The sequence below is a fragment of the Eumetopias jubatus genome, unplaced genomic scaffold (genome assembly GCF_037043125.1).
Source record: "Eumetopias jubatus isolate StellerSeaLion01/CBP00866 unplaced genomic scaffold, mEumJub1_p1.0 scaffold_15, whole genome shotgun sequence".
NCBI lineage: Eukaryota > Metazoa > Chordata > Mammalia > Carnivora > Otariidae > Eumetopias > Eumetopias jubatus.
The window spans coordinates 21,026,002-21,052,418 of record NW_028274821.1 but is presented as its reverse complement, the minus strand read 5'-3'; the positions used below and the strand labels follow the sequence as shown (position 1 = coordinate 21,052,418).

The window sequence follows — 26,417 nt, the reverse complement described above, 5'->3', positions numbered from 1 at the left end:
TTCTGAAGGAATATTTACTTGTCTGTATTTTTTTTATATACAACTATATGAAGGCAGCTGCTGGCTCCAGTTAATTCCTCTTAATATAAACAATATCCCAAGCAGCCATTATCATGAACAATCATTTAAAGCTTAAATGTTTAATATGGGTAACTTATGTTCCATAGTACCTATGATGATATCAACAAAGTGTAGCTTTGGGTTTTTTGTTTGTTCGTTTGTTTTTTGTTTTTTAAACCATCACCAGTTCAAGGAACTCCCCCATCCCCTGGGCAGTATTTAGAAACAAAATCAGTATAAAGCCCTGATCTCCAGGTTTCTGAACAATTGTCTAGCAATGTCTCCTCTTTTAATGCTACAGACGACTGCTTTCTAGCTGCATGCATCCCACCAGGAATTTTACTATTTCCTATCAGGACCCGGCACAGTTCTACTGCCATAAAACACAGGCTCAAACGTTTTTGTGTCATGGGACCTTTTGTGAAACTAAGTCCAAAATTTCTTCTCTAGAAAATGTACATATCTCTTTCCCCCACCCATAATTTTGTCAACATTTCAGGGAGCTAATGGATAGCCTAATACCCAAGCATGAAATCCAAGAAGATCCAAGGACCCAGGTTTAAAAGTGGTGTTTATAACAACTTGTGATTCTTACATATGAGAGTAAGTTACAACAGACAGGGAGAAACACAGTATGAGTCAGGAGTAGCCAGATGATCTGTGCAACTAATATGCTTCAGACAACTTAGGCTAACCAATTAGTATGTGCATCAGGCACACCCAATTTCCTTTCCCTCACTGAGCTCTGGGCACTAAACACTGGACAATGCTACAGTGGATCTTGGGATAAAGAGACTATTGATCCTAGTATAAAAGAAAGAAGAACACAGAGTCGAGGGAACAAATAAGGGACAAGTGTAACAGAATGGTTAAATGTGTGAACTCTGAAGTTGGTCTAAGTGTGAACCCCGTTCTGCCACTTCCTCCCTGTGTGGCCTTTAGAAAACTACTTACCCCTTCAGAGCTTTGGTTTCACTTTTTGTAAAGTTGGGAGAGTAATACTACCTTCCACATGGGGTTGATGTGAAGATTAAACACAGTACTGACACAAAACAAATCCTAAACATTTACTACTTTTACTTACCTGTTTAGGGAAAAGAATCTAAGCCTAGGGATGTAAATCAAGAGAAATAACTGTGACACAAAAGGCTCTCTAGTTTTAAAATAAAAAAACCCATAGTTACCAAAATAAAGAGGCTTAGAAACCATACAGTGCATACAATGTTAGAAGAGTGAGAATACTTTAGTGGTTATCTGCTCCAGCCATGCAGCGTACAGGTGAGAAAAATATTAGATGAAATTCCTAAGATCATACTATAAGTGACACTCAGGATTGTGGATTTTCTACCAGTCCAGACTTCCTTTCAAAATTGTGTGCGTGGGGGGAAGGTGGGGAAGATGCAAAAATAGCTCAAAATAGACTATTTGTTCATTTAACAAATATTTATTAAACAGGTATCTATTAAACATAATAAATTACTGCATGTTTATTGAACAAATAGTTACTGAGTACTTACTATACAAATATTTTTTGAACCCGATAAGCTACACATTGTTCTAGGCATCACGGCAGGAAAAGTGAACAAGATTTCACTTGCTAGTGAAGGGAGTGTGATGCATTCATGAACAAATAAAGGGTAAATGCTATGAGAAAAACAGAACAGGCTAATAGGGCAGAGAATGAACTGGGTAAAAGAGCTACTAAAGCCTGCTGATCAGGGAAGTCCTTTCTTGGGAGATACATGAGCTGGGACTTTAAGGAGCACTAGGAAGACCATGGAGGGCAGGCCTTCAAAAGTGCTGATGCACAAACCCTCAGTCAAGAAGCAGCCTGGGGTGACCCAGGGACAGAGGAAAGAGGCCAATGTGGGAATGTGGGTGAAATACAGTCAAATGAAGAGAATGAGTGGTATGTGACATCAGAGAGGTGGGCAAAGAGTCAGCTCACGAAGAAATCTGTAGGCCACAGTAAGATATATAGACTTCATTCTAAGCAAAACTGGCAGCCCTCAGAGACTGGTTTTAAGTAGCGGAGCAATAGGATCCAAGTTGTATTCCAGAAGATCAGTCTGGCTGCTGCAGGTAGGATAAAGCAGAGAGAGACAAATGCATAAACAAGAAGCCCTATAAGGAGGAGGCTGGAGACCAGAGGAGGGAAGATACCAAGTGCAGGCCCCCTTGACAGAAGTCTGGAGGCAGAATGGATACCATTTTTGATAGGACAGAAAAGTTTTTTATTGAGCTTGGATTCTTTCCTCCCTTCTTCCATCAGCCAGGCTCTAGGATATGGACAATGAAGACCCAAGTTCTGAGGGGTACTGGAAAGAAGGCAAGCAAGAACAGCAAAAAATAAGCACAGCATGGAACGGGGAATACTGATAATGAAAGCTACAGATATTGAGACAGTGTGTCATTGGCAAAAGAACAGACACCCAGTTTAATGGAGCAGAAGAGAGTCCAGAAGAGGACCCACATACATATAGTCATTAGATCTTCAACAATGGTACAAAGGCAATTCAATGGAGAAAAGAGTTATTTTAACAAATGTGCTGGAACCATCGAATCCAAGGTCCGTCTGAAGAAAGAGAGAGAAAGAAAGAAACTGGACCTCTATCTCATCCCATAAACAAAGTTAACTCAAACTAGATCACAGGCCTAAACATATAACTTCTAGAAGAAAAGCTAGGAGAACATCTTTGTGGTCTTGGGTGAGACAAAGATTATCAAGAAACAACACTAAAAGTTAAGACTCATGAAGAAAAAAAATTCATAAATCCAACTTCTCGGCATTAAAAATTTCTGCTCTTCGAAAGATACTATTAAAACAGATTAAAGGACAATTACAGATTGGGAGAAAATATTTGCAAAATATACAAAGGACTTACATCCAGAGTATTGTTTTGCTTTAAACTCTCAGAACTTCATAATAAAAAAATAACTGACTCTAGGAAAAAGGGAGGCAAAGATAATGAGCAGAAACTTCCCAAAGAAGACAGAGGGACAGCAAGTAAGTACACAGGCACTTAACACATCATTAGCTGTTACAGAAATGCAGAAATGCATGAGTACCACCGTCCACCTATCAGAAATGGCTGACGACTTCCGTTAAGCATCTGCCTTCGGCTTAGGTCATGGTCCCAGGGTCCTGCAATCGAGCCCCGCATCGGGCTCCCTGCTCCGCGGGAGATCTGCTTCTCCCTCTCCCACTCCCCCTGCTTGTGTTCCCTCTCTCGCTGTGTCTCTCTCTGTCAAATAAATAAAATCTCTCTAAAAAAAAAAAAAAAGAAAGAAATGGCTGACGGCTTGAAAAGCCTACAATATCGCGCACTGCTGAAGATGTGGAGCAAACGTCTCACAGAGCCTATTAGCGAGAGTGCAAAACTATATGGTCACTTTGGAAAACAGTAGGTCAGTTACTTCCAAAATACACTAAGCAGGTAACTCAGCTATCCCACTTCCAGGTAATTACCCAGAAGAAAGGAAATCTTATATTCACTTACAAAATCTTACACAAATCTGTATGTTAAAATTTACTGGGACTTTGTTCACAATCACAAAAAGCTATGGCTAACCAAACTGTCCTTCAAAGAGTAAACATACTAGTCTACCCTACAACAGAATATCGTTCAGCCATACAAAGGAAGGAATTAGGGATACAGGCAGGCACAGACAAATCTCAAATGCATTACTCTAAATGAAGATGAAAACTCAAAAGGCTATACAGTGTATAATTCCATTTATAGGACATTCTCAAAAAGGCTCACTTTGGTAGAAAAAACTTCATGGGCAGGTGCCAGGGGCTGGGGTAGGGAAAAGAACTGACTACAAAGGACAAGGGAATTTGGAGAGGCAGGACAAGAGAGAAATATCCTGTATCTCCATAGTGGTGGTAGTTTACATGACTGTTTTCGGCTGCCAAAACTCGTAGGACTATTATGCTAGAAAGGGTCAACTTCACTTTATATAAACTATACTTCGATAAATATTTTTGAAATATATAGAATATCAATAATGGATGTGTATTGCTAGATTCCTAATTCCAAATATAAAAAATATAAATTCATAAATGTATGCCTCATTTTTATTATGTTTTCTACTGTCTCTCTTTATTCTTTTGTCCTTGGAAACTAAAGTTTTACTGAAATTAAAATGTGTAAATTAAAAGTTGATTATGTGTAGTAAAATGCAAAACCAGAAAGTGTACAACTACCAAAACCTTAGAGATGATTTAAATGTAATTTGAGGATCATTTCAGAATGATCATTTCATAAAAAAAATGTTTTATGCACAGAACTCATGTCCAAAAACAAAGCACGATTAAAGCACCTGAGTACAAGTGCCTAGCTATAGCTTGCGGCCAATGAAGTAAAATCCTGAGTTTCCTAATTCTTCCAAAAGTAGAGAGGGCTTTGGCTGCAGGTAATATACACATTAGAAAATGTTTAAAAATATCATTCAAAGAGAACATAAAATGTGCCCCTTTGATATGACTTGGTGAAGGTATTCAAATATTTGCTTAATGAATGAAGTAGATGTAATCATTATTTTTAACCATTCGATAAAAGGTTCTAACCTTTTCACAAAGGACCTCAGGAAAACACTTATGATCACAAATGCATTTTTAGGTAAAAGATTCCCAAACTGATTTCCTAGGAAACTTTGAGGAGGACACACACCAACAGTCCTTTGAGCCTAAGTCCTTAAACCCTGGAGTTGCTGTTTGGGGTGAGTCTGCCTCTTCCTGCCCTCCCAGCTTTGGAAGACACAAGGCAAGAGGTCTGGCTACATGGGAGCCGCTGTGCTAATAGGGACACTAAGGGCAAGACATCAGTAAGAGAATCAGAAAAAGGGATGCAAAAAAGAAAAACAAAACAAACCACTAACCAATCAAAAGGGATAACAAAGTGTAAGCTTGCAAGCTGCCCTGAGTGAAACCTGCTTTTCTGTGTTAACTCTTACTCCCAGACCCCTGGACCCCTACAAAGGCTCAGCCTGCTGTGCTCTGGTGTGAATGAAGTGCAGATCACAGATCTGGGACACTCTACCTTCTCCTTAGTAATGGAAGCGCAAAGCCCACAGGCCTTTTACTAAGTCAGATGCACCCATCCAGACACATTCTGCAACTCTTGTCACACTTTGTGATGAGCTCTACCTGAGCTATGGAAATACACGCATTAGTATTAGCGGAAAGGAGGGAGAGAAGGGCTCCTTCCTCAACAGAAAGAAAAAGAATAGCACTTCAGGTTGACAACAAGGAAAGAAAGAGAGAGAGAGGGAGGGAGGAAGGGAGGGAAAAATGGACTAGCTTCTAGAAATTTCTTCTAGGAAAGCTTTATAACAGAAATTAACAGAGTATACACCATAAATACAAATTAGAAATCCTGTTCTTTACCCAGGTTTCTTAGAGAGTTCTGAAGTGGAGACAGAGCTAAAAAAAAAATTACTTAAATATATGAGAGTCTTTGCTATGAGAGAAGGGAAATTATTGCTCTTAGGGCCTCATCAAATTGTAGCACAAAGATTAGATTATGACTGCATCATTCAATAATGTAGCCCCCTGATCCACAATAAATGAATCAGTTAAAAACAAAACAATAAAAGGGTGAGGGGCAGGCATACCAACATACAGAAGAATGTGTAGACTTAGGATATAAAACTGCTTTGGCTTATGTGCAATCACGGGTTGATCAAACTTGTGAGAGTAGGTGAGCAAAGCCCTACAACTACAGAAAACCAGCCTCCTTCCCGCCCCACCCCACCCCTAGCCCTTATCCCAGCAAGCTGTGTCCATCACGCAGCCATGGCCAGCGTATCTCATAAAGCCTTTAAAGTCCGGGCACACTGTCTGGTAAAGACAGTCACAGAGGTGGAGTAACAATCTCTGATGAAACACCAATCTATTTCACAGCTTGTTTTTAAGTTCATTCCCTATTATATACATTTAGAAAATACCAACAGTAATCAGTCAGGAGAAGAAAAAGAAAGGGAAGCTCACCTATAAATTTATGGGAAAGTATTGATTTAAAAAATAATGTAAAAGCTGAGCTGTTAAAGAAAAAATGTTTTATGCGCAGAACTCATGTCCAAAAACAAAGCACGATTAAAGCAGAGTACAAGCGCCTAGCTATAGCTTGGGGCCAATGAAGTAAAATCCTGAGTTTCCTAGTTCTTCCAAAAGTAGAGAGACAGGGCTTTGGCTGCAGGTAATTTTAAGAAATGATCCCAGACAGGAGTGGGACCTAGGGAAGAATGGAAATTCAAAACAAGGATGTAACCTTGAGTTGATGACTACCATGGGCAGCATGCTGAAACTCGGTCCTGCCGGGACCCTTTGTGGAGCAACGAAGAAAGCACCTCAAAATTGCCCACCAATAGGCAGGAGCAGGGTCATTTCACTGTTTGCCTGTGTGTCCAGGATTACCCCATGGGGGTAGGTGTAAATACCTCAGCCTTTCATACTGCTCAGGCATAAGTGAAGAGTGGATTCCCCACCAAGAGCACTTGGAAATGCAAGAGCTTCCCAGTGCGGCTGAGGGGAGGTGCTGTCAAGCCTGGGGAAACACCGTAGATGTACTGGCAATGGCCAGAGAGAAAAGCGGACGAGGGAAATGAGGAAATTGCGAGAATGCGGTGGTAGCCCAGGAGGGACACCACTGCTTCAGCACTGTGGGAATATCTGTGCCCCAAAGAGGACAATAGCACAACTACTGCAAAATTAACAATACCTCTAGCAAGCCCTTTATTAGCCAATACAGAGGTGAGATGAAAATGTGGCTCTTGGATACTTAATATCTTTTTGCTTTAGTTGAGAAAGTGAAGTATTTTTTATTGTATTTCAAATTTTATGTTACTGGAAGCTGTGACAGAACAGGCAGGAACACAGACAGACACACACACACACACTTTATAAATACGTACATATTTGTATCTTCCAGTTTTTTGCCTAATGACTGATTAGTTTAAAAAGACAACAAGAAAAACTACCACAATGGCTTAACTAAATGCCTCTGGAACATAAAATGGCAGTTTTGAAATCTATAATGGAAAAAGACATAGACATACCTTTTCAAACTGTCATACTGCAAGACCCTCTGCCAAAATGCCAATCTGGAGTGTGTGTGTGTGTGTGTGTGTGTGTGTGTGTATAATTTAAGGTCCAATCATATGACAAGGACAATAAAACAAAATGCTAAGAGGAAGAAAAAACCCCTGAAGGTATTGTCTTCCTTTTTTTTTGAACTAACTCAAACACATAGGATGGTAAAGGCAAAGTCATTTAAATCATTTCCTTAGTAATACAAGTAATATTTAAATAGATTTAATAGTGCTGCTCCAAACCAATGAATTATGGGTTTAAAACCTATTAAAATGTAATGTTTTTTTCCTGAGCTGAGAGGAGAGAGATTTAAATCCACTGAATTTTAATATTTCAGCTTGAGCTGCAGGAGGTAGAGAAAGTCCAAATGAACTATTCCATCAGCACCATTCAAGCATGAACATTTTAATCAGTTTTACTTCCTTGGAGTTCTCTAACACAGTTTACGCTGTCATTCTGAAAGCACTTAACACAGAGAGTGTGAAAAACCACCAAGGCTTGTTATTGCCTTCACAATTGATGGCAAATAATTTTGCAGACTTCCTATCATTAAAATGTCACTGCTAAAAATTGAGGTTCAGCATTTCTTGTGCTAAACTGCATTTTCCTACAAACACCATGGCATACCTATTCTTAAGGAATTTTTTTAAGGGGGTGTTGTTGTTGTTGTTTTTTAATGCATATTTCTACCTTTTTTTTCCCCCTTCAAAGAGTTAGGTTAAAAAAGAGGGTGGAGGGAAATCCAAAGGAACCCCGCTTTCTATTTTTACAAGCCAAACATTTTCTTTTCCAATGTTCATACTAACAAAACTTTTTTTCCTAATGGTGGCTTCTTTAGTGAAATTCTTTAGTGAAATTCTTATGAGGTTCCAAGCCAGTCTCCTTTATTAAGCATAACCACATTCACACAGCATGTGCTGATTATATAGTGTAATGGATTTAAAAAGCATTTTAAGATAGTCAGATGACTCAATTTAATAATACAGGAAATGAAAACATCATTTCTAATTAGATCATATTACTGATTTAAAACTACAATTTGTGTGCTGTTCCAACAGTGTGATCTCGCAGAGATTCTAATTTAAAAACACAGTGGCTAGTAGGACACATGACAAGATCAGACTAGATACATAACATTCCCTCAGCCCATTTGGGGGAACTCCGGGAAAGCTTCAAGGAAATGTGAGATATGACCAACTCAAAACAACACACAAAACATTGACTGCAGAATACAACACAGGAATTTTCCTAGGTTTTTGCCTTATAAATAAAAGATAAATGATATTTAACTTATTTCAATCTATCAACAGTTTTAAACTGAACATGACCTGTGAAAGAAATCATTATAACTGTGTTTCATTCCATTAAACACAACTAGCTTATTGTCAAGAGAACAAGCCGCCTCTCCAGGTTTCGGGCTCACTTCAGCATTTTGCATTTAAACTGCATGGATCACTGGTTTGGCTCATTTACCAATGAAGGTAGAATAATATTGCAGAGTTAAAAAGGTGCTTCATCAGATTTCATTAAATCTGGGAACATTTGCACTTGTCTGGATGGTGTGCATACATATAAAACAGATACATACGTAGTGATAAACAAATGAAGGTCTGTCTGTGGGGGCTTTAGATGGGTCTTTGCCTCTTGGGAGGAAAATTTCATTCCCTCAGTGGAAAAAATCATGGCCCTCTACATTCCCAAAACCAAGTACAAAAATCTAAAATTGGCCCCTCACCACTTTCGGTAGCAAGTCAAAATGGCACCACCTCACAACACAGCCATGCTCAAGGGGACACAGAAGAGCTGGTGCACTGAAAATCCCACAGCGCTACAACTGAAAACTACTGGACAGAAGGCATCACCAGGGCTGAGACAAAGACCACACACCACAGAGAAGAGCTGCAGTAGGAATGTATCAAGTGAGTTTGTAATGGGGCTCTTCCTTTCTCACTTGGTTTGTGGCTCCCTATCCCTGCAATCGATTTTTCAGAATAGTCAGATTATGTGACTGTTACTCCATTTCCTGCTCAGACATCAATAATCTGGAATCCCCACCAGATCCACAAACAGCACGTGCTGCTCTGACAGCATGGGGCTCTACTGAGTGAGTTCTTCAAATTAAGTTTTTTAGGTCACAAAATTAAATTTGCTATATTTTAATAATTAAATCCATATATACATAATATGTCTGTCAGTAACTTGCCTACAGTCTAATACATCGTCCTTTCCCTGAGAAAAGGCAATCTGCCATCCCATTCAAAACAAGGTATGGAAAATGAAACAGATATGAAACAGCATTAAAAATATACCTGATGTGTGAAGGGAAGGGAACCTGTTCTGAGTTTTAGATCTTCCCTCCTATTTTGAAGCAACATCCAACATAAAACAATGGGTTTTTGATTTAGATTAATCTCTCCACTGTACAGACAGTAACTAGTAAGACTGGAAAAAGAAACAAAACAGCCTTCTGTTTCCCGGAGAAACGGCTGCCAACCAGTCCTAAGGTAGGATGCTGCTTGTTTTAGCAGTTCACACGAACAATGAACACTAAGAAGGCAGAAATGACCCAGCACACTCCCCTTTCAGTCCTCCTGCACACATTCTCTCCTTCAACAGCAGACAGTCGTGTAGTGGGTGAGAAATGCAGGTTCTATCCCTGGTGCCCTTGGGAGGTTGGGTAACCAAAACACATCCCAACGCGAATACGAGTGCTTCAAGCAAACATGGCTGGAAGAGACATATATATATACCTAACTCTAAAATGAAAGCTTTTGCAACTTTTTAAAAAATGTCACATGCTGCTATTTTCTGGAGCTTTATGAAATAAAAACTACCTGTGAAATGTATTCATTTCTCATCTCTCCCTCATCCCCAGAGCGTAGAAAGTGTACTACAGATGAGTCTACACGGCTGGTTCTGATTCCGCCTTCTTTCCAAGGCAGCACTGCTGAGGAAATAAAGGTTGCCCCTTTCCATTTATGATGTCTTCCAATTTACTACCAGTATTTTCTTGTGGTCAGAGGGCCACAAAACAGAGCTCAAAATAGCCCATTAAAAAACAAGCCACAATCAGACTAGGGCTCCACCGCCGCCCGCCAGTCATCCCACAGTTGTGATTTCCTTGTTAAAAGACAGAGGCATAATTGAAGCAATATCTTCACTTCAGATTGATTATCAGGCGACCCTTATCCGCATCTTCACTCAGCAATTTGAATTTTAATGAAAGTAAATGGAATAATTAGCATTTCAAAGTGTGTTTGATACACTGAGGGGGAAAAAAAGAGAAAAGACTTTTGTGTATAATCTATACACAAAAGAAAGTATTTGGGAGGGGGCAGAGAGAGGAAAGTATAGTTGTACTGTCTTCATTAGAATAATCTAAGGAACTGCTTGTACCAGCTGCATAAATAGAGATGTGATATTGTGCTCTTTTCAGCTAAGATTTTTCACCTTTATTATCCCTTAAGTTTTAGCACCTTATTTTATTACTTGTTACCTTCATCTGGGAGAACAAAAATCTAAGCGGAGTTGGAGTGATTGCCCAAACCTATGAATTCCAGCAGGATTTCTATGCAACATTAACGCTACCATCACCAGGAAGAATTTCCTAACTGGGTCACTGATTTTGCCAAAAGGTACACCTTTCATCTTGTATTCCAACTACAAATGGACACTAGCCCTTAAGAACACTCATCACAAAGGAGGAAGAGTAGCTGGGAGATACAAAAAAAGATGTACATTTTATTTCACCAAAAACAGTATGAAGGTACTCTATATTTGCAGAAAGATCAAAGAAATCAGGTCATTTTACCATCAGCACAATCTCCATCTTTTTTTTCAGGCCTAGGCCAGCAACAGGAGCTGATTGCAAAGGAAAGAAATATTATGAAAAACAACTATCTAATCCCCTTAGGAGAGAATTTCTGGGAACATGTCAACTGGAATTGGTGAGAATGTGATCCAAAGTTTCTGAGGAAGCCATCCAATTTCACATGAGACAGAAGGCAAAGTGCTGAATTTCACTTTGTGGTCCTCTATTGCCTTTTGCCCTTTTGATGGAACAAAATTTAAAAAGAGAGAGCAAGCGAGCGGATGACACACACTAAGATCAGAGCTAAAATGGAAAGGCCACGTACCCCAATGATGGCGTTCAGTTCGGCCATGGTCACCTGCTTGGCCCGTTCCACAGCCTGCACCACTTGTTGCTGGTGCTATAAATGAAGATCAGAAACAGAATACAATTATTTGCTTTCTAGTCAATCAAGAACAGCTTTTCCTAACATGTCCTCTAACTTCAATTACATGCAAAACAGGATTTAGGGGTCTCCATATTTCAAATAAAAGCCCCCCGTGGTGGCTGACTAAATGTCTAGGGTACACTTGGGTCTCTACTGCAGAGAAGTAACTGGGCAACCAACTGTACCCCCAAAAAGGACACTCCTACAACTGGTAGAAGCAGCTTAAATTTTACTTTGATGTCAGTGGTGCGCTGTGGCCCAGCATCTTCCACTAATACTAACAAACACAACACGATCCATCCCCCATCTGCCTTCTTTGTACCCCCTCTTCTCTGCCATCTACACAAAATTTCTGAAAAATATTTCCTGGAAGTACTTATTTTTAAAAATTTCTCCTGGTACTTGTTACAGTAAGCACTAGAAGGCCATTTAAAATCAAATGTTTACTGTCTTCTGAAAATGTGTAAAGTGTTCATGTTTTAATTCCTGTCATGAAGGGCTGCATATTTAAAAGAGATATTAAAATGTACAACTTTCACTAGCAGTAAAGTCTAAGGACTTCAGGTGTTTCTTCTCCATGCAATAGAAGACTAAAAACTACAAGTTTCATTTATTTCTCTTCTGGAAAAACTATGATGGATAGTATAGGAAAATCCCTCCCTCTATCCAGAATTCAGTTCTAAAGAGAATGAGCAAGAACGAAGTATCAGTAATTTGTGTAATATTAAAAAGTGAAGTAGCACAGAAGTCTCTGCAAGGGGGCACTCACCCACTTCTGGACATACACTTGTGTGTACACAAGTACCCCCCCCAAATATACATATTATTCTGAACTAAATACACTTGAACACTCTAGTATCTACATTCTCAAATTTGGTCTAAAATAGGTCTCCTCTGGATGTTTTTCAACTAGGTTTAATGAATGAAGAGCCAAAAAGATTGTTCTATGAGACAGGCACTCCTCTGTGTGGCTAGGAAGAATCTTGTTTTGACTGATCCTAGTTGAGAAATGTAACTAACTTTCTCCACTGATTTTAAGTGAATACGAAGCTTAGCTAGCATATTGCTTATTAATACACACAAAAAGCGAAGCCATTGATTATATACATGAAATTCCCTTTGAGCTACCTCGTATTACATTCCCAAACTCTCAAATATACCCAGTTCCTGCAATCAACTAGGGTGACCAATATTTCCACCTCCCAGCTGTGTAGGGTTAGAAGGGGGGTGTGGAATGTGGAAAAGAAAACTGCTTTAGTTACCCACAGGTGGTGTTTTCACCCTTGATTTCCTAATAGAAATGTGTATTTTGTGCCTATAATCTAATGGAAAGAAAAATGTCAAAGAGATCACTGCATCTTGAGCTTTTAATAAACTCTGAACATTAAACTAGGTATCGTTGATTTTTCTCTTAATTGTAAGAGTTTCAAAACAAGGGCCTAAGAAACAAACCCAGTCTTTTTTTTTTTTTTTAAAGATTTTATTTGAGAGAGAGAGCGTGTGCGCACGGGCACTAGCAGTGGGGAAAGGGGCAGAGGGAGAAGCAGACTCGTGGCTGGGCTAACCCTAACCCTAACCAGCACCATGAGATAGATCAAGACCTGAGCTGAAGGCAGAAGCTTAAGGGACTGAGCCACCCAGGTGCCCTGAACGTCTTTCTAGATATCTCCACCCATTCTCTTACTCTTTAATAAAATATTTCCCAAAGTGAAATAACTCATTTCCTTCTCTGTTTGAAGAAAGTAAAAGTCCTAAAGATTTATAAAGACACCAGTAGAGGAACAGAGAGGCATGCTCAATAAAGTGACCAGGAACAGCAGTTTTTCCTCGAAGCTACCCTAACCAGTATGTTAGCCTACAAGCACAGAGTTCATGTTTAGATTTAAAGCAGTCTAATTGTCAGAGTAGTGAAAAATGGCAGTACTAGGACAACAGAGAAAAAGACAACATGTAGGACGACTCTGGGATTTTTCTAATACTCAAAGCGAGTATAGGGATAGAAAATGGTAATGGATTTTCCACCTTTTACTCTCCAACATTCAACAACAGCTGCTCCCAAAACTTCAAGAGACTGAAAGCCAAAGGACCACACGAACACCCATCCAACACACATATCATTCACTCCACTCATGCATCCATTCAACAAAAGTCTTTTTCAGTTCTTACTGTATCCAATTTCTGTATATTACTGAAATATTTCCATATTAGTGTAATAGCCTCTACTTTATATTACACATTCAAAGAACAGTTCCGTAAGACAGACATGCAGAAAATACAGCTATTAGGGGCCTTTCTACCATGAAGATTGTTCAACTCTTGCTTCATAACCTGGACTCCAACTGCCAAGACGGGAGCAAAGATGCCTTAGGGCAGTAGGGTGATCTTTCTGGCTCAGCATTAAAATCAAGCTCGTTTACTGAGAAAAACAGAAACACAGCAGGGAACCAGAACACTGACATCTGATGTTCCTACAGAAACTCTTGCTAAAAAGCTAAAATGACAATGGAAGTCATGATTCAGCTCCTTCATTTCCTCTCATAGCAGTGGCCACGGGCTAATACCACATCTGAACTCTACCTGGAGTTCAGGATTTTACTTCTCTAATTCTGCTTACAACTGTGAATCATCTGCTGGTTTAAGGACCTTTTGAACAGAAGCTCCCTAAGGCAAAGAACGCCTCCTCCCAGTGTGCTCTGAAAGCACCAGAAACACCTTGCCACTGCTCACTCAGCCACCACGTTAGTAACACTGTTAAGAAGCGCACCTCAGGAAAGAAGGGGCAAACGATCACTAAAGAAAAAAAAAAAAAGGAACACTCGATGAAGAAGCCCAAAATCCTCATAAACTGACCCAAAGGTAGAATTGTTTTTCCATTTCCAATTTTAACAAATAAGCTCTCTGACTCAGAAAACACAGCAAGTTTTTCACATCTCCTCAGAACCCTGATGGTTTTCCCATTACGTCTGCCATCTCTTCCCCTTTTCTTCCCCTTCCCCATCTGTTCCTCTCCTCCCACTCCACCCTGCATCTCATTTCCTCTCCCACTTCCTGCTTCTCCCCTCTGCCACCTCACCACAAGTAGTGACAGCCACTCTAGCCCCAGTCAATCTGCAGAAAGCAAGAGTCCTATGGCCTCTTACTGCTCAAGCTGCTCCCCCACATAGGGGCTCCGGATTGAACTTTTTCTACCAGCACCACCAAATAAAATGTTACTAAGAATATATCAATAAGCCTAAGGTGAGAGAAGCGTCCTCTAACTGGGACTTGGAAGCAAGGGAAGCCCAATAATTTATTCTTTAAAATACTGCGATTTATAATTTTAAAAAACAAATCCTTAAAAAAAAAAACCTATAATGTGATTATGGTTGCACAACTCTAAATTTACTAAAAATCACTAAATTACACACTTAAAACAAATGGATTTTACGATGTGTAAGTTATATCTCAATTAAATACTGTGATTTAAGGAATACAAGCATGGATGGGGCACTAAAATGAAATGCTATACATTAAATCACTTTCCTACTTAACTTTCATCATAAAATTATTTTTTGCATTTTTCAGGAAAAGTCTTAAGAGTAATTTTTTCAACAAGAAAGAGACTGAAACAGTAAGTCCAACAAAGCCTGCTGAGAAACAGACCTTAACAAACCACTAATACATGTGTAACAGATATTTAATGTATGCTTTGGGGAAGAGATGACAATGACCATACCTGCCAAGCCAATACTTTAGGGCATGGAAACAGATGTAGTACTTCCAATAAAAACAAGAAAAAACTGCTACAACTTAAAAATTTTTTTAATACCCACCCCCTCCCTTACCTCCCTTTATTGATAGGGGTAAGTAAAGAGGTAAGTGGGTAGTTAAAGGCAGAGGTATAAAATGAAGTAGGATTTTTATAATGAACATTAATGTTCCTGACATGTGACAAGAAAAAGTAAGCACTTGGAATAATGGCCCCACTACTCCTCAAAGAACACCCAGACATAGAGCATCTTACACTATACAGGAAAGCAGGACATAAAATAATACTAAGGGAGATTATAGGAAGGAATGCCCAGCATACTTCCTGGAGCATCAGGAAAGGCTTTGTTTTCTTCTTCATTCATTCAATTATTTATTAAGAACCTACTGTGCGCCAGGCAACTGTGGCGGGCGCTGAGACTAGAGTCATGAACAAGACACTCAGTGAATGAATAACACTCACGAGCCTCGGTAATATCACAACTGGAGGATAATTTCCATGAAGAAAATTACAGGATGCTATGCAATCACTTATCTTTTTTTTTTTTTTAAGATTTTATTAATTTGACAGAGAGCGACAGAGCGAGAGAGGGGGAGGGTGAAGCAGGCTTCCCGCGGAGCAGGGAATCCAATGAGGGGCTCGATCCCAGGACCCCAGGATCATGACCTGAGCCGAAGGCAGACGCTTAACTGAGCCACCCAGGCACCCTATGCAATCACTTATTGGGGAAATACCTAATGGAATCTTAGGGCTGAAGGAAGATTCCCTGTGGAAGCTGAGCCAACAACTGAGACATGAAGGATGTGCAAGAGTTCTGTGGATGAAACAAGGAGAGAAGAATTCCAGGCAGAGAGAAGAGCTTGGGCAAGGTCCCTGGAGGAGAAAGGAGCTTGTCTGTCAAGGAAGAGAACGAACATGGTTGGCTGCAGGAGAAGAACAGGGTAATGGGAAAAGTTGGGAGAGACGAAGCAAGGTGGGACTGAAAGCCTTCTCAGGCATGGCAAAACACACATGCAAACCTTAAAGTGGAATAAATATTCACAAAAAGAACAACAAAGGCAAGCGCCTGAAGTCATGTGGGTACGGCCCGGGCATGCTCTCTAGAACCACGTACTAGCGTAAGTGAAATCTGTCAAGGCAGGAGGAGGCCAAACACTGGTTGGCTTTGCATGACATGCGGAAAACTTAGACTTTATGCTGGTAAGACAATTTTTTTAAAGATATATTTATTTGTTTGTCTATTTATTTATTTGAGAGAGAGAGAATGGGCAGGAGGAGCAGAGGGAGAGAGAATCTCAAGCGGACTCCATGCTGAGTGCAGAGCCTAACGTGGGGTTCAATCTTACAACCCTGAGATCATGACCTGAGCAGAAACCAAGAGTCCGATACTTAACCAACTACACCACCCAGGCGCCCCCGGGTACGACATTTTTTGTTAAAAATGTTAAAGCAGCTGTGTGTTACCAGTTCTGCATTTTAGTAAGATACAGCTGGGATAGTAAAGAATAGTAAGGAAGCTGGATGACAGGGAGGTGAACCAGATAGGAAGGAGAACAGATAGAAGGCTAAGGCAATACTCCAGGGTAAAAGATAAACTTGCTTGAACTTGGACCGAACGCCCTTCCTGCTCACAGGACTCATTAGCCACAGGTACATAAAAAGCCACTCACTCAGAACTAGTAATGGCCTTAGGAATCATGAGACCCAGATGACAGTGGTGCCCCCAGCACTGTAACAACAAACCAACCAACAAAAGACTCTCCACCTTTCCAAAAGCCTACAGATTTCTAAATGCTGCCCTAGCTCAGTGGACTGGAAGGGTGGCATCGTACTATCAAGCACAGGCCAAAAGCCATTACTATATCCAACAGATGAGTTTCCTCTGTCACACCCTACCAAGTAGTCTGTCACTCTCTGCTTGATCAGATCCTCCGGAAGGGAACTCACCAGCTCATGCACAAGCGTTTTCTATGTGGGGATAATGGACTCTATCTAATTTTGATTCAAAATCTAACTCTCTTAACTTCTTCCCACTGGACCCAGTTTTGCCTCTGAAGTCTCCTCCACTGGAGTGCACTTCAAGTACATGAAAATGGCCTAATTGTTGTTTTCACTTTCTCTATTCCAGGTTAAATATCCCCAGGCCACTGGCTTTAGGCCACTCATCCTCTGGCCACTCCTCGGGTGTGTTCTAGGTGATGAGACAGAATACCCCAGGGATGGCTAAGCAGGTCAAATGTGAGTGAAAGTGTCACTCCATACCCAGTAAGTCAGGCTAAAATCCTACTCGGCCTTTTTCAGCAACTCTACCAAGTGTACTGGCCCCAAAGAAGTTTTAAATTCAAATCAGCCTTTCCTAATGGTGTCCCCCAAGAAATGTTAGTCCCAGAAGAAATCAGGTATTCCTTAAAACAAAAAAAACCCCACCGGGTTTAATTTGGCTAATACCTGGTAAATGGCAGGTCTTCTCTGAGCAGCGTTTTCTAAACAATTTTAGCTGTGAAACTTTGGACTAACGCTTGGGAAGTGCTGCACAAGGCTTTTTCCTGCTGATCATTTAGCCTCACCCACCATGAAGACAGAGCATTCTTGCCCGACCTGTCCAATAAGCTCTCAAGTCCCTGCTCTCCAACAGAACTTTCCACGATGTTGGAAACGTTCTAAATCTGTGCTGATAATCTGGAGGCCACTAGCCACATATATGGGGATACTGAGCACCTGAAATGAGGCTACTGTGACTGGGAAACTTAATTTGTAACCTCACTTAACTTTGATTAATTTTAATTTAAATCTAAACAGCCACACATGGCTATGGCTACCGTATTAGACATTATAAGCTCTACTTAAAGTATTTTAAAGCTTAGCTCCAGTTATAATCCAATCATCACCTAACTGAAAGTCAAAGAAATGAGTAGGTTTCTCAAAAGCACGTTAATTTCTTCAACACATATAGGTAAGGGTTGGCAAATACTGCCTCTGAAAGGAGGCCTACACTGAAACCTGCAGAAAAGTTCTCCCTCCTAAGAATCATTTACTTGCTGAGGCTAAGCAGGCCATAATGCCACCATAAGGCTCTCGCCAAAAATGCAACTGTCACTAAAATGCACAGTCACATAGAACAAGTCAGTTGGGCCAAACTGAGGAACACAGGGCAGGATTATGCTCCTTGCTGCCTCATTCAGTACTGCGGGGAAACCAGGTTTTAAATGAAAGGCTGTCCAATGTGAGAATCCGAGAAGGGGACAAAATCCATTAAAGCCCCAATCTAGGTGTATGAGTCATTTCAGGACATTGCTGAGATATACAGCACTGTCGTAACATATTACCAGCACTGACAGAATGGCCCTGACTGGAACGCAGATGTGTCCTGTGAGGGTTGCTGGCATTTAACGAACGATATCTGAAGATGGTCTTGCGGGTGTCACCGCCTACTTATCAGGGGATCTCTGGTGATTTCAGCCAAGCTCACCTACATCAAACCATGTTATCACAAGTCACTGGTTCCTTACAAAGTTAACAAGCAATAAGATGAGTTAACCGGGTGCCATTATGAGGCGAGAACACTGCCACCAGTGCATGTAACCACTGTATTTTGTTCATTTCCTCCCTGAGGCACAATATGAAAGTGACTGATCACATTTTTCAACTTCCATTTTACAATTATTCTATACATGCAAAATGTGGTTCAGAGCAATTCAGTACCATATTAATCCAGGTACCAAAAAAACCCCAGCATCTGAGATACACTCATATTTCATATCATAAAAGGAGTCTGTTTTCCATCAAATGAAAAGGACCAAATTTATGGCATGTCAAAAATAGAAAGTCAGGTATCATAGCTGTTCTTGCTATTGGAATTGGAGAATTTAAATAAACACGTATTACCACCATTCTGTACTTGTGTGCTATTTTCTACTATTTAAATGCAATGGAAAGCACCCAATCTGCAGAATTCTAGAGTAAAACCACTATTTGGTTCTACTCATTAGATAGGTAATAAAAACCAAGTTTTGAGTTAAAATTAAATGTGCACCAGAAAGCATTCAAGTTGGAATACTCTCTTTTCCCTAGGTAAATACAAGAATAAAAATAAAAGGCTTAAAAATTTCACTCTTAATTTCCCTTTTACACCCTAAAATTTCTAATGACCAGAGGACTATTATTAAATGTGGTCAAAAGAACGATTTAAATTTCCTATGCAATCAATATTTTCACATACAAGGAAGAAACAGCTGCTGACCGGTAAGCCCAGGCCTCAAAGCTGGGGGTTCTGCCATCATTCCGCCTTGGCTCTGAGAGGACAAGTCCACAGGGCTCCCCCAGCAGCCGTAAAGCAGTTCTGCCTCCACTTAAGTAACTCAAGAAACAAGAAACAGGGGTTGGGGGGTGGGGGGTACAGGAGACAAGTCAGTACTTAGTGGCATCCTTCAATTTTGCTGAGGCCCCGTAAGGTCTAAGGGTCTACAAGATATATCCTGAAATCACTGATGAAAAAAGAGAGTCCATTCATTACACTACGTGTAAAAACAAAACTAACTTCAGCTAAGCAACCAGATATTTGGAAAAGATCCAGTCCCCAACTGGATTGAGAAGTTTGTTTGTCTAGATAGCTTCGTGGGCAAAATACAGACCACGTCCCAAACCACTGCTCCTTCGGAGGTCAGCTCTATAGATTGAACACCTTGAAGGGCTGTCACCGTCTGGGTATTTGCTTGCTGGTTGGGGAGAGACCGGTGTTTGCCAAACTGGAAAATTAATTTTTGGAGCTAGAAGAGAATCACCGTTGGGGCTACCAAATATGCCTCACTGAGATTTTTAGCTAGTTCACAGCTCTGACTTGAGTTTTAATTTACACTTTTGTCCTCTATAAGGACATAGGAGAAGAAGATAAGCAATTCATTCTTTCAAAGACAATGAGTAAAAAGGGGAGGGAGGGCTGGTTCCAGGTCTTCCCAAAAAGGAAACTCAGAGCTTTGCTCCTACTGCCGCAGCAGGCACTGCCAGGACCCAACATCAGGAGGGGCTTACTGCGTACTATGCAGCACACGTGTAATCCCAAGTATGCATTGCATGCTATAACTAACCTCATGTACAGATGAGGAGACTGAGGCTTACAGCGGCAAACGACCTACTAAAAAGGTCACCCAGCTTTACTTGGCTAGAGTAAGCCATGTAATTTGTAACAGAGAGGCCAGGACTCGACCCAGACCCAACTGTCATCATTCTGGCATCTCTTGCTTATGGAACTGCCAACAGGGAGTTGATTATTTATAGCTCCTCTCCTGCAAAGGAGACCCAAAGCAGGAAAGAGAAGAACTTCCCACTTACTACATTGAGATTTGCCTTTTAAAGGAGAAACTTGAGGGCAACAGAATATAGATCAGTCTTACCCATTCCTAAAAACCAAAAGTGGGAGAAAAAAAAAACAGCTTCTGACAGGTGAGGACTCACTCATGAGGCTTCTTTAAATTCTGGTATTAGGGATCCTATAAAATTTTTAGAACTGTATGTGAGGGTTGCCGGGGTGGCTCAGTCAGTTAAGCATCCCCCTGTTGATTTCAGCTCAGGTCATGATCTCAGGGTCGTGAGATCGAGTCCTGCGTCAGACACCGCACAGAGCATGGAGCCTGCTTAAGATTCTCTCTCCTCCTCTGCCCCTCCCCCTCCCATTTGCGTGCCTCAACTCCCCCTCCCTTAAAAAAAAAAAAGAAGAAGAAGAACAACTATGTGTGATACTCACTTTAATGACAAAAGTTATCTTTGTCTAATGCCTGGGACTTCAGAAGTAGTTATATATGAGTGCAACAAGCACATCATTAAAATATATATTGGCTATAATTCTAAAAAATGTTTTTGTGAAATCTACCAGGAAAATATTTTTCCTGTGATTGTTTCCTGCGATACACAGACATACTTTAAGTACTTCTGAACTACAATTACACAACTTATTTCCCAAAAAAGTCTGGCACTCAAAACTAAATTTATTTAATAGCTGTCATTCAGTATTATACGTGTATTTTTTAAATTTTAGAAAATATGGTATACTAATCACAAGCAGTATTAAGCAGGTACCTTAATGAGCATGGGGGCTAAGTTAACAACGGGGTTCTAAAAGTATGTGAATTTACCTCTCGTTCCTATCAAACTCCAAAAAAAAATCCCTCCAACCACTATCCTGTACCTTATATGTACTAGTCTTCAGGGAATGTTTTTCTTTTTTCTAAATACAATCATTTCATTTTTAAATAAAAACGTTTTAAAATAAATTCTAATGCCACAGCTGCCGTTTTGGCAGTGAGACTGTCACACAGAGAGCCGGTGTTAAAAGATCAGATTAAGAGCATTCAGACCTGGCACCGAGTGACGCTCGCAGCCATGCAAGAGTGATTTTCCATGCCTCTGAAGAGACAGGAAATAGAATTCATCTTCCTCTAATAACCTGCCTCCTCCCCTCCCTCCAGATTACGGTCCATCTGGCCTCAGGACAGAAGAGAGGAGTCTGATGCTCACAGAATGCCCAGAAGATGAAAGGAGGTGGGCAATGTTCAGACACAAAACATCAGAGAGGCCTGGGTGGGACAGGAACAAACATGTCTGTGGCCCACACATTAATAGACACACACCTTAAGAAACTGAAAAAAGAAGAGCCAATTAAATCCAAAGTAAGCAGAAGAGAAGATATACACAGAATCAGGATTTAGAAAACCATGACACAGATCATTCATTACACACAAATCAAGGATTTCAACCAAGAAATGTCAAAAGTATCGGGGAAATAAACAGTAAGTGGTGAGATCATGATGCTGTCTTCCCAGCCTCAAGCAGAGAAAAGGAGTTCCAAGTGTCTCCCCGTGGCTTTCCTCTGTGGGGTACAGCTACTTTCTTAGCCAATTCATTCCAGTCCGGTCTTGCTCAGCACCACTACCATTACATATTCTCCTCCTACTCGGCCTGCTCACACAAACAACACAACTCATGTGGGAAAACAACCTATTTGCAAATCAGCTCCATCAACAACGCCAAGACCTCCTTCCACTTCTGCATATAACCCCACAGATCCTGGGAAAATGCCATGGGGATAAACTATACCACTGATTATAGACAGGGGGTCTACACCTGCAAAGGCCTCAAGTCTCATACCACCCCAGGGACAGTTCGAACTCTTCCCTCCACCTGGGGTAGAACACCTCAGCATGGTTACAGCTCTGGGGGTTATATACACATTGCTCCCATCCTCCATCTCCATAGAGCAGAGCTACTTCAACCAAGAAGAAACACACACTGGTCTGGATTGGGCAAAGCGTGGCTTGACTTCCTAAAGAAATGCAAACAGTCCTCTTAACTCTCCCTCATCACTCCACCCAATCTAGTCACAGGCAAATCCTGAGCAGAAATAGGCAAATGGGGATACTGTGGGTAGTGGTTTTCTGGTCACAGCTAAAGGGCGAGAAAGACAACTCCTCCGTTGTTGTTTGTGGTCCAGAAGAACATTTGAATTCAGGATGTTAACTCAGGTCCATGGTTTGTGAATATGAGCACCCCATGGGATATATAACTGATGAAAGGTACCCATGGTTACTGAGATCCAACCCAGTTCAAACCAATAAGAATTCACACAGTAATTCCTATTATCTATAACACACAACCATGCTCAAATACCCACTGCAGGCTTATATCAGCACATGCCCACTGGTGGGCAGGCAGATGGAAAGCTCCCCTGGGAAGCAAGGCTTCCCTATACACCTAAAGAAGTAAAGGGTAGGAGGAGAGTGCCCCAAGTGCCTTCTAGCCCACAACACACAGCTCAGTGGCTAAGACACACAGATCCTCCATTAGTTAGCTTCTTGCCTTCTCACAGATGATCTTACCTGAGCAAATGACGGACTGAGTAATCCAGAAGCAAAAATGATCTCTTTAGCACCGTTACCTAAACTTTGTAACTACCAAAAGCAAGCAAGCAAACAAAAAGAGGGGTAAAAGCCACAAGGAAGCCACCATCCACGAGAAATGCACCTTCTCATTCCAAAATGAGCGCGTCCGCACAGTGTGTGCTTCCACCGCTGGTGAGCAAGAAGAAGCAGGTGAGCCACACACAGGCCTTGGCGATGTGCAAGTCTGTGGTACTCAGAGGACCGATCCTGCGTATCTTTTTCCAAGTGCTAGCACAGGGTTAAGACTTCATCAGGTAATAAGTAACTTTTTTAAAGCAGCTAGCCAAAAGTTACATTAGTTTGTTTACTACGTAAAGCACTTTCTATGGATGTCTTCAGCCAACTCTTAATGCCCCACGACAAAAGTGTAGAACAAACCCTTCTGGGCAATATTTCAATCCACCTTATTAGATGCCATTATGAAAAACAGTCATGATTCTGAGCAACACTACATTGTCCAATGACAGCAAAATACTTTAACAACTGAATTTTGCTTCACACATAAGAAAATGTTCCATTATATGACCACCGTTATACTCCACTGAATGTTAATAAGGTGTAGAAGTTGGAATGTGAACACCGTATCTTAGTAAATGTGCCATACAAACACCAAGAGACTGACAAGGCCAAAGACTCAGTTCCACAATCCCTTTTCTGCAAAATCACTAAAATGGCACCTTCTAGCCCAGCATCTCAAACCAACTGCCTTACCTCTTGGGACAGGAAGGGAATGACTTGTGCACAGATCGCATTCAGCCTCTTGACAATCTCTGCCTGCATTAAAAAAAAGGGGGGGGGGGAGGAAAGCAATAAAGAGAACAGTCAGCTGGTTACAAATTCCCGAAATATTAACAGGATGATATTAAAACACACTTTATATTCTGGCTGACATATTTCCTAAGGAAGAGGAAAACTCTCATCAGCAAGCCCATTAAAAGGAGGCAGTGACAACAGTGTCACATTAATAGCACAATTTATTAACCAGCATTCATCTTAAAAAAGTCCACCTTCAAGCACCAGGACAACATAAAAAGGAATTTATTTTCATGACTGGAAATCAGTTTTCAACAGGACCCTTGTTCATTCTAATATGGTTTTTCATAAAACCTTGAGTTTTTAGTTTGACAGTAAAGATACATTCTTCCCACCATCCCAGTTTCTCTCAGTAACTCACTGGATTTATACATTTGTGGCCTTTGCTTCAAGTCCCCAACCTTCCAAAAGAAGAGCACCCAACCAACCCAAATAAGTTGATTAACTCAGATCCTTAAGTTATAAATTGCTAGGGAACAGGATGTTTTCTTCAGTCATGAAAATTTCCAAATGTGTCCCACCAGGGTTTTCACTATGCCGAGGTAGACCATGGTAAAAATTTCCCTATAGTTAACAGAAAGGGATTTGTATAAACATATGGAAACTAACCTTCAGAACATTACTTATTCTTGAACTAGAGATCTGCCAAGTCCTAGCAACATCAGATGATAGTTTATTCTCTAATAATTTTTGTAAGTATAGAAATTTTCTATCAATAGGATGCTATAGTGAGTTAAAGAAAGAAAAAAAGAAATGCCACCACTAAATTTTCTTTAAAAATCTACCCAGAGCTTCACAGATGTTCATCTTAATTTGTATTATCAGATGGCTCCTTATATACTTCAGGATGGGACACGTAAACACATGGTTTTCCGATACACATAAATGCAAAATATCTTCTATTTTAAATGATGGGGTGGTGTGAAGGACAGGCGAGAAGTGTCGAGAGGCAGAAAATGTAAAGCAATTACTATTCCTGAGACATTCTTAAAATAAATTCCATCCAGGGTCAGTTTCTCATTTTGTAAGAGGACAAAAATGCTCTTTTTCTTGCTAAGTCATTACCAGAATGACAGCGACACTCTCCTTGTGCAATCTAGGTTTCCTTCTTTCATCAGCAACCCTTTTGACTTTGCGGCTATGCAATCTTTTAAATGCCAGCACCTTAAAAACTTTGCCAGCCAAGAGAAAACACAAATTCACCATGAAGGAAGTTTCAAACCTAAGCTTTCCCTCCCAGCCTGCATTCCCAACCAGATGGACAAAAACCCAGCACCAGTAACACAGCAGTGAAGAAGGACCCAACTGTGCTGACCTGATTTAATTTACTGCACTGGCCCCATGGAGCATTTAGCTATCCTTTAAGAATGCTTAAAGCACCATGAAAAGCTGCAGTGGGAATCACCAAATCACCCTCCACCTGGACCGACACAGCACAGTGGTTCTGGGTGAGATTCCAGTGTGAGCCAAGAGAATCGAGTAGCATTCACCAGACGGAGAGCACTGCATCTCAAAGGCATTTGGCTGTTGAGCTTTTTGCAGGGAGAGATGGAGGGGGAGAGAATAAAAGATAATGAGACACTTTGGGGCAGACCAAACTGATGATTCTAATGCTAAGAACCATCTGCCAAGCATATTTTCCTTCATTATGTTGTTTACATAAATAAAATAGTCCCTTGCTAGGAGGGTTTAAAAATGTGTGGGCACATAAGAAAACAGAGTTCTTTAGTTTGCCTACATAATCTAGGCAATAAAAACTACTCTACGGAAACTTACTCGTCAGGCAAAATAAAGGCCATGAGGCATTTATTTGGCCTTCTTCAATTTTGGGCCTACGCTATTTTAAGTCTGAGCAACTGGAGAAAAAAAAAATCTGCATTTTTCTTAAAAATAAATGTAGAAAAGATTTATTTTATTCATGTATATTAACACACATAACAGAAAAAAAGGGGAGGATCCTGCAAACTTTTTCTTTATAGGTCTCCCTTTGCTTGAAAGACTTCTTAATTTCTTTAAGTTGTCATGCCAATGGATTTTTCATGGTCAGGCTAATTGGCGGCAGGGGGGTGGGATGTGTGTGTGATTTCATAAAATTAAGCACGTCATTCCTCACTTTGAAAGCTCAAGTTGCCTCGGAAACACTTCTGCTTCCATGGTCAACTAATTTTGCCTCTTTTGTCCCACAGGACCCAGCGTTAGGGAGGCATCATTTATTTACGGGCCTTTCCACTGGGCTTCAGTGATCAGCCAATAATACTGTGGACACACACTTCTAATGGCCTATGTTTTGAAACTGAGTCTAATCTAATGGCGTGGGGCCCAAACTCCTTTTCCAGCACAGCCATTAAAGGATGTAGGTTATTGCTGTTGTCACCATTGATATTTGTCATTGTAATGTAATTAGGGCCCTAAAATGATGCATTACAGCCCTTGGCACAGCTTCTATTAAAATCTTTTCTTCTGCTCACTGAACTGCGACCTGCTTTCTGATGAATAACAGACAGACAGCTTTAGGGTAAGGAGCAGATTCA

At 40.6% G+C, this 26,417-nt stretch overlaps 1 protein-coding gene across 9 annotated transcripts in view; it reads right to left on the bottom strand.

Annotated features, from left to right (window-relative positions):
- Positions 1–26,417, bottom strand: part of TLE4 (TLE family member 4, transcriptional corepressor) — a 141,722-nt gene that overhangs the window by 82,082 nt on the left and 33,223 nt on the right. For 4 of the 9 annotated variants that reach the window (XM_028090373.2, XM_028090374.2, XM_088018914.1 and 1 more), the window contains exons 5-6: positions 23,785–23,847; positions 11,293–11,367 (exon numbers count right to left, since the gene is read on the bottom strand). In XM_028090373.2, the coding sequence (XP_027946174.1) occupies positions 11,293–11,367; positions 23,785–23,847 (138 nt within the window). The remainder of the gene's footprint in view (positions 1–11,292; positions 11,368–23,784; positions 23,848–26,417) is intronic. The other 5 variants (XM_028090375.2, XM_028090376.2, XM_088018916.1 and 2 more) reach the window with 2 other exon arrangements.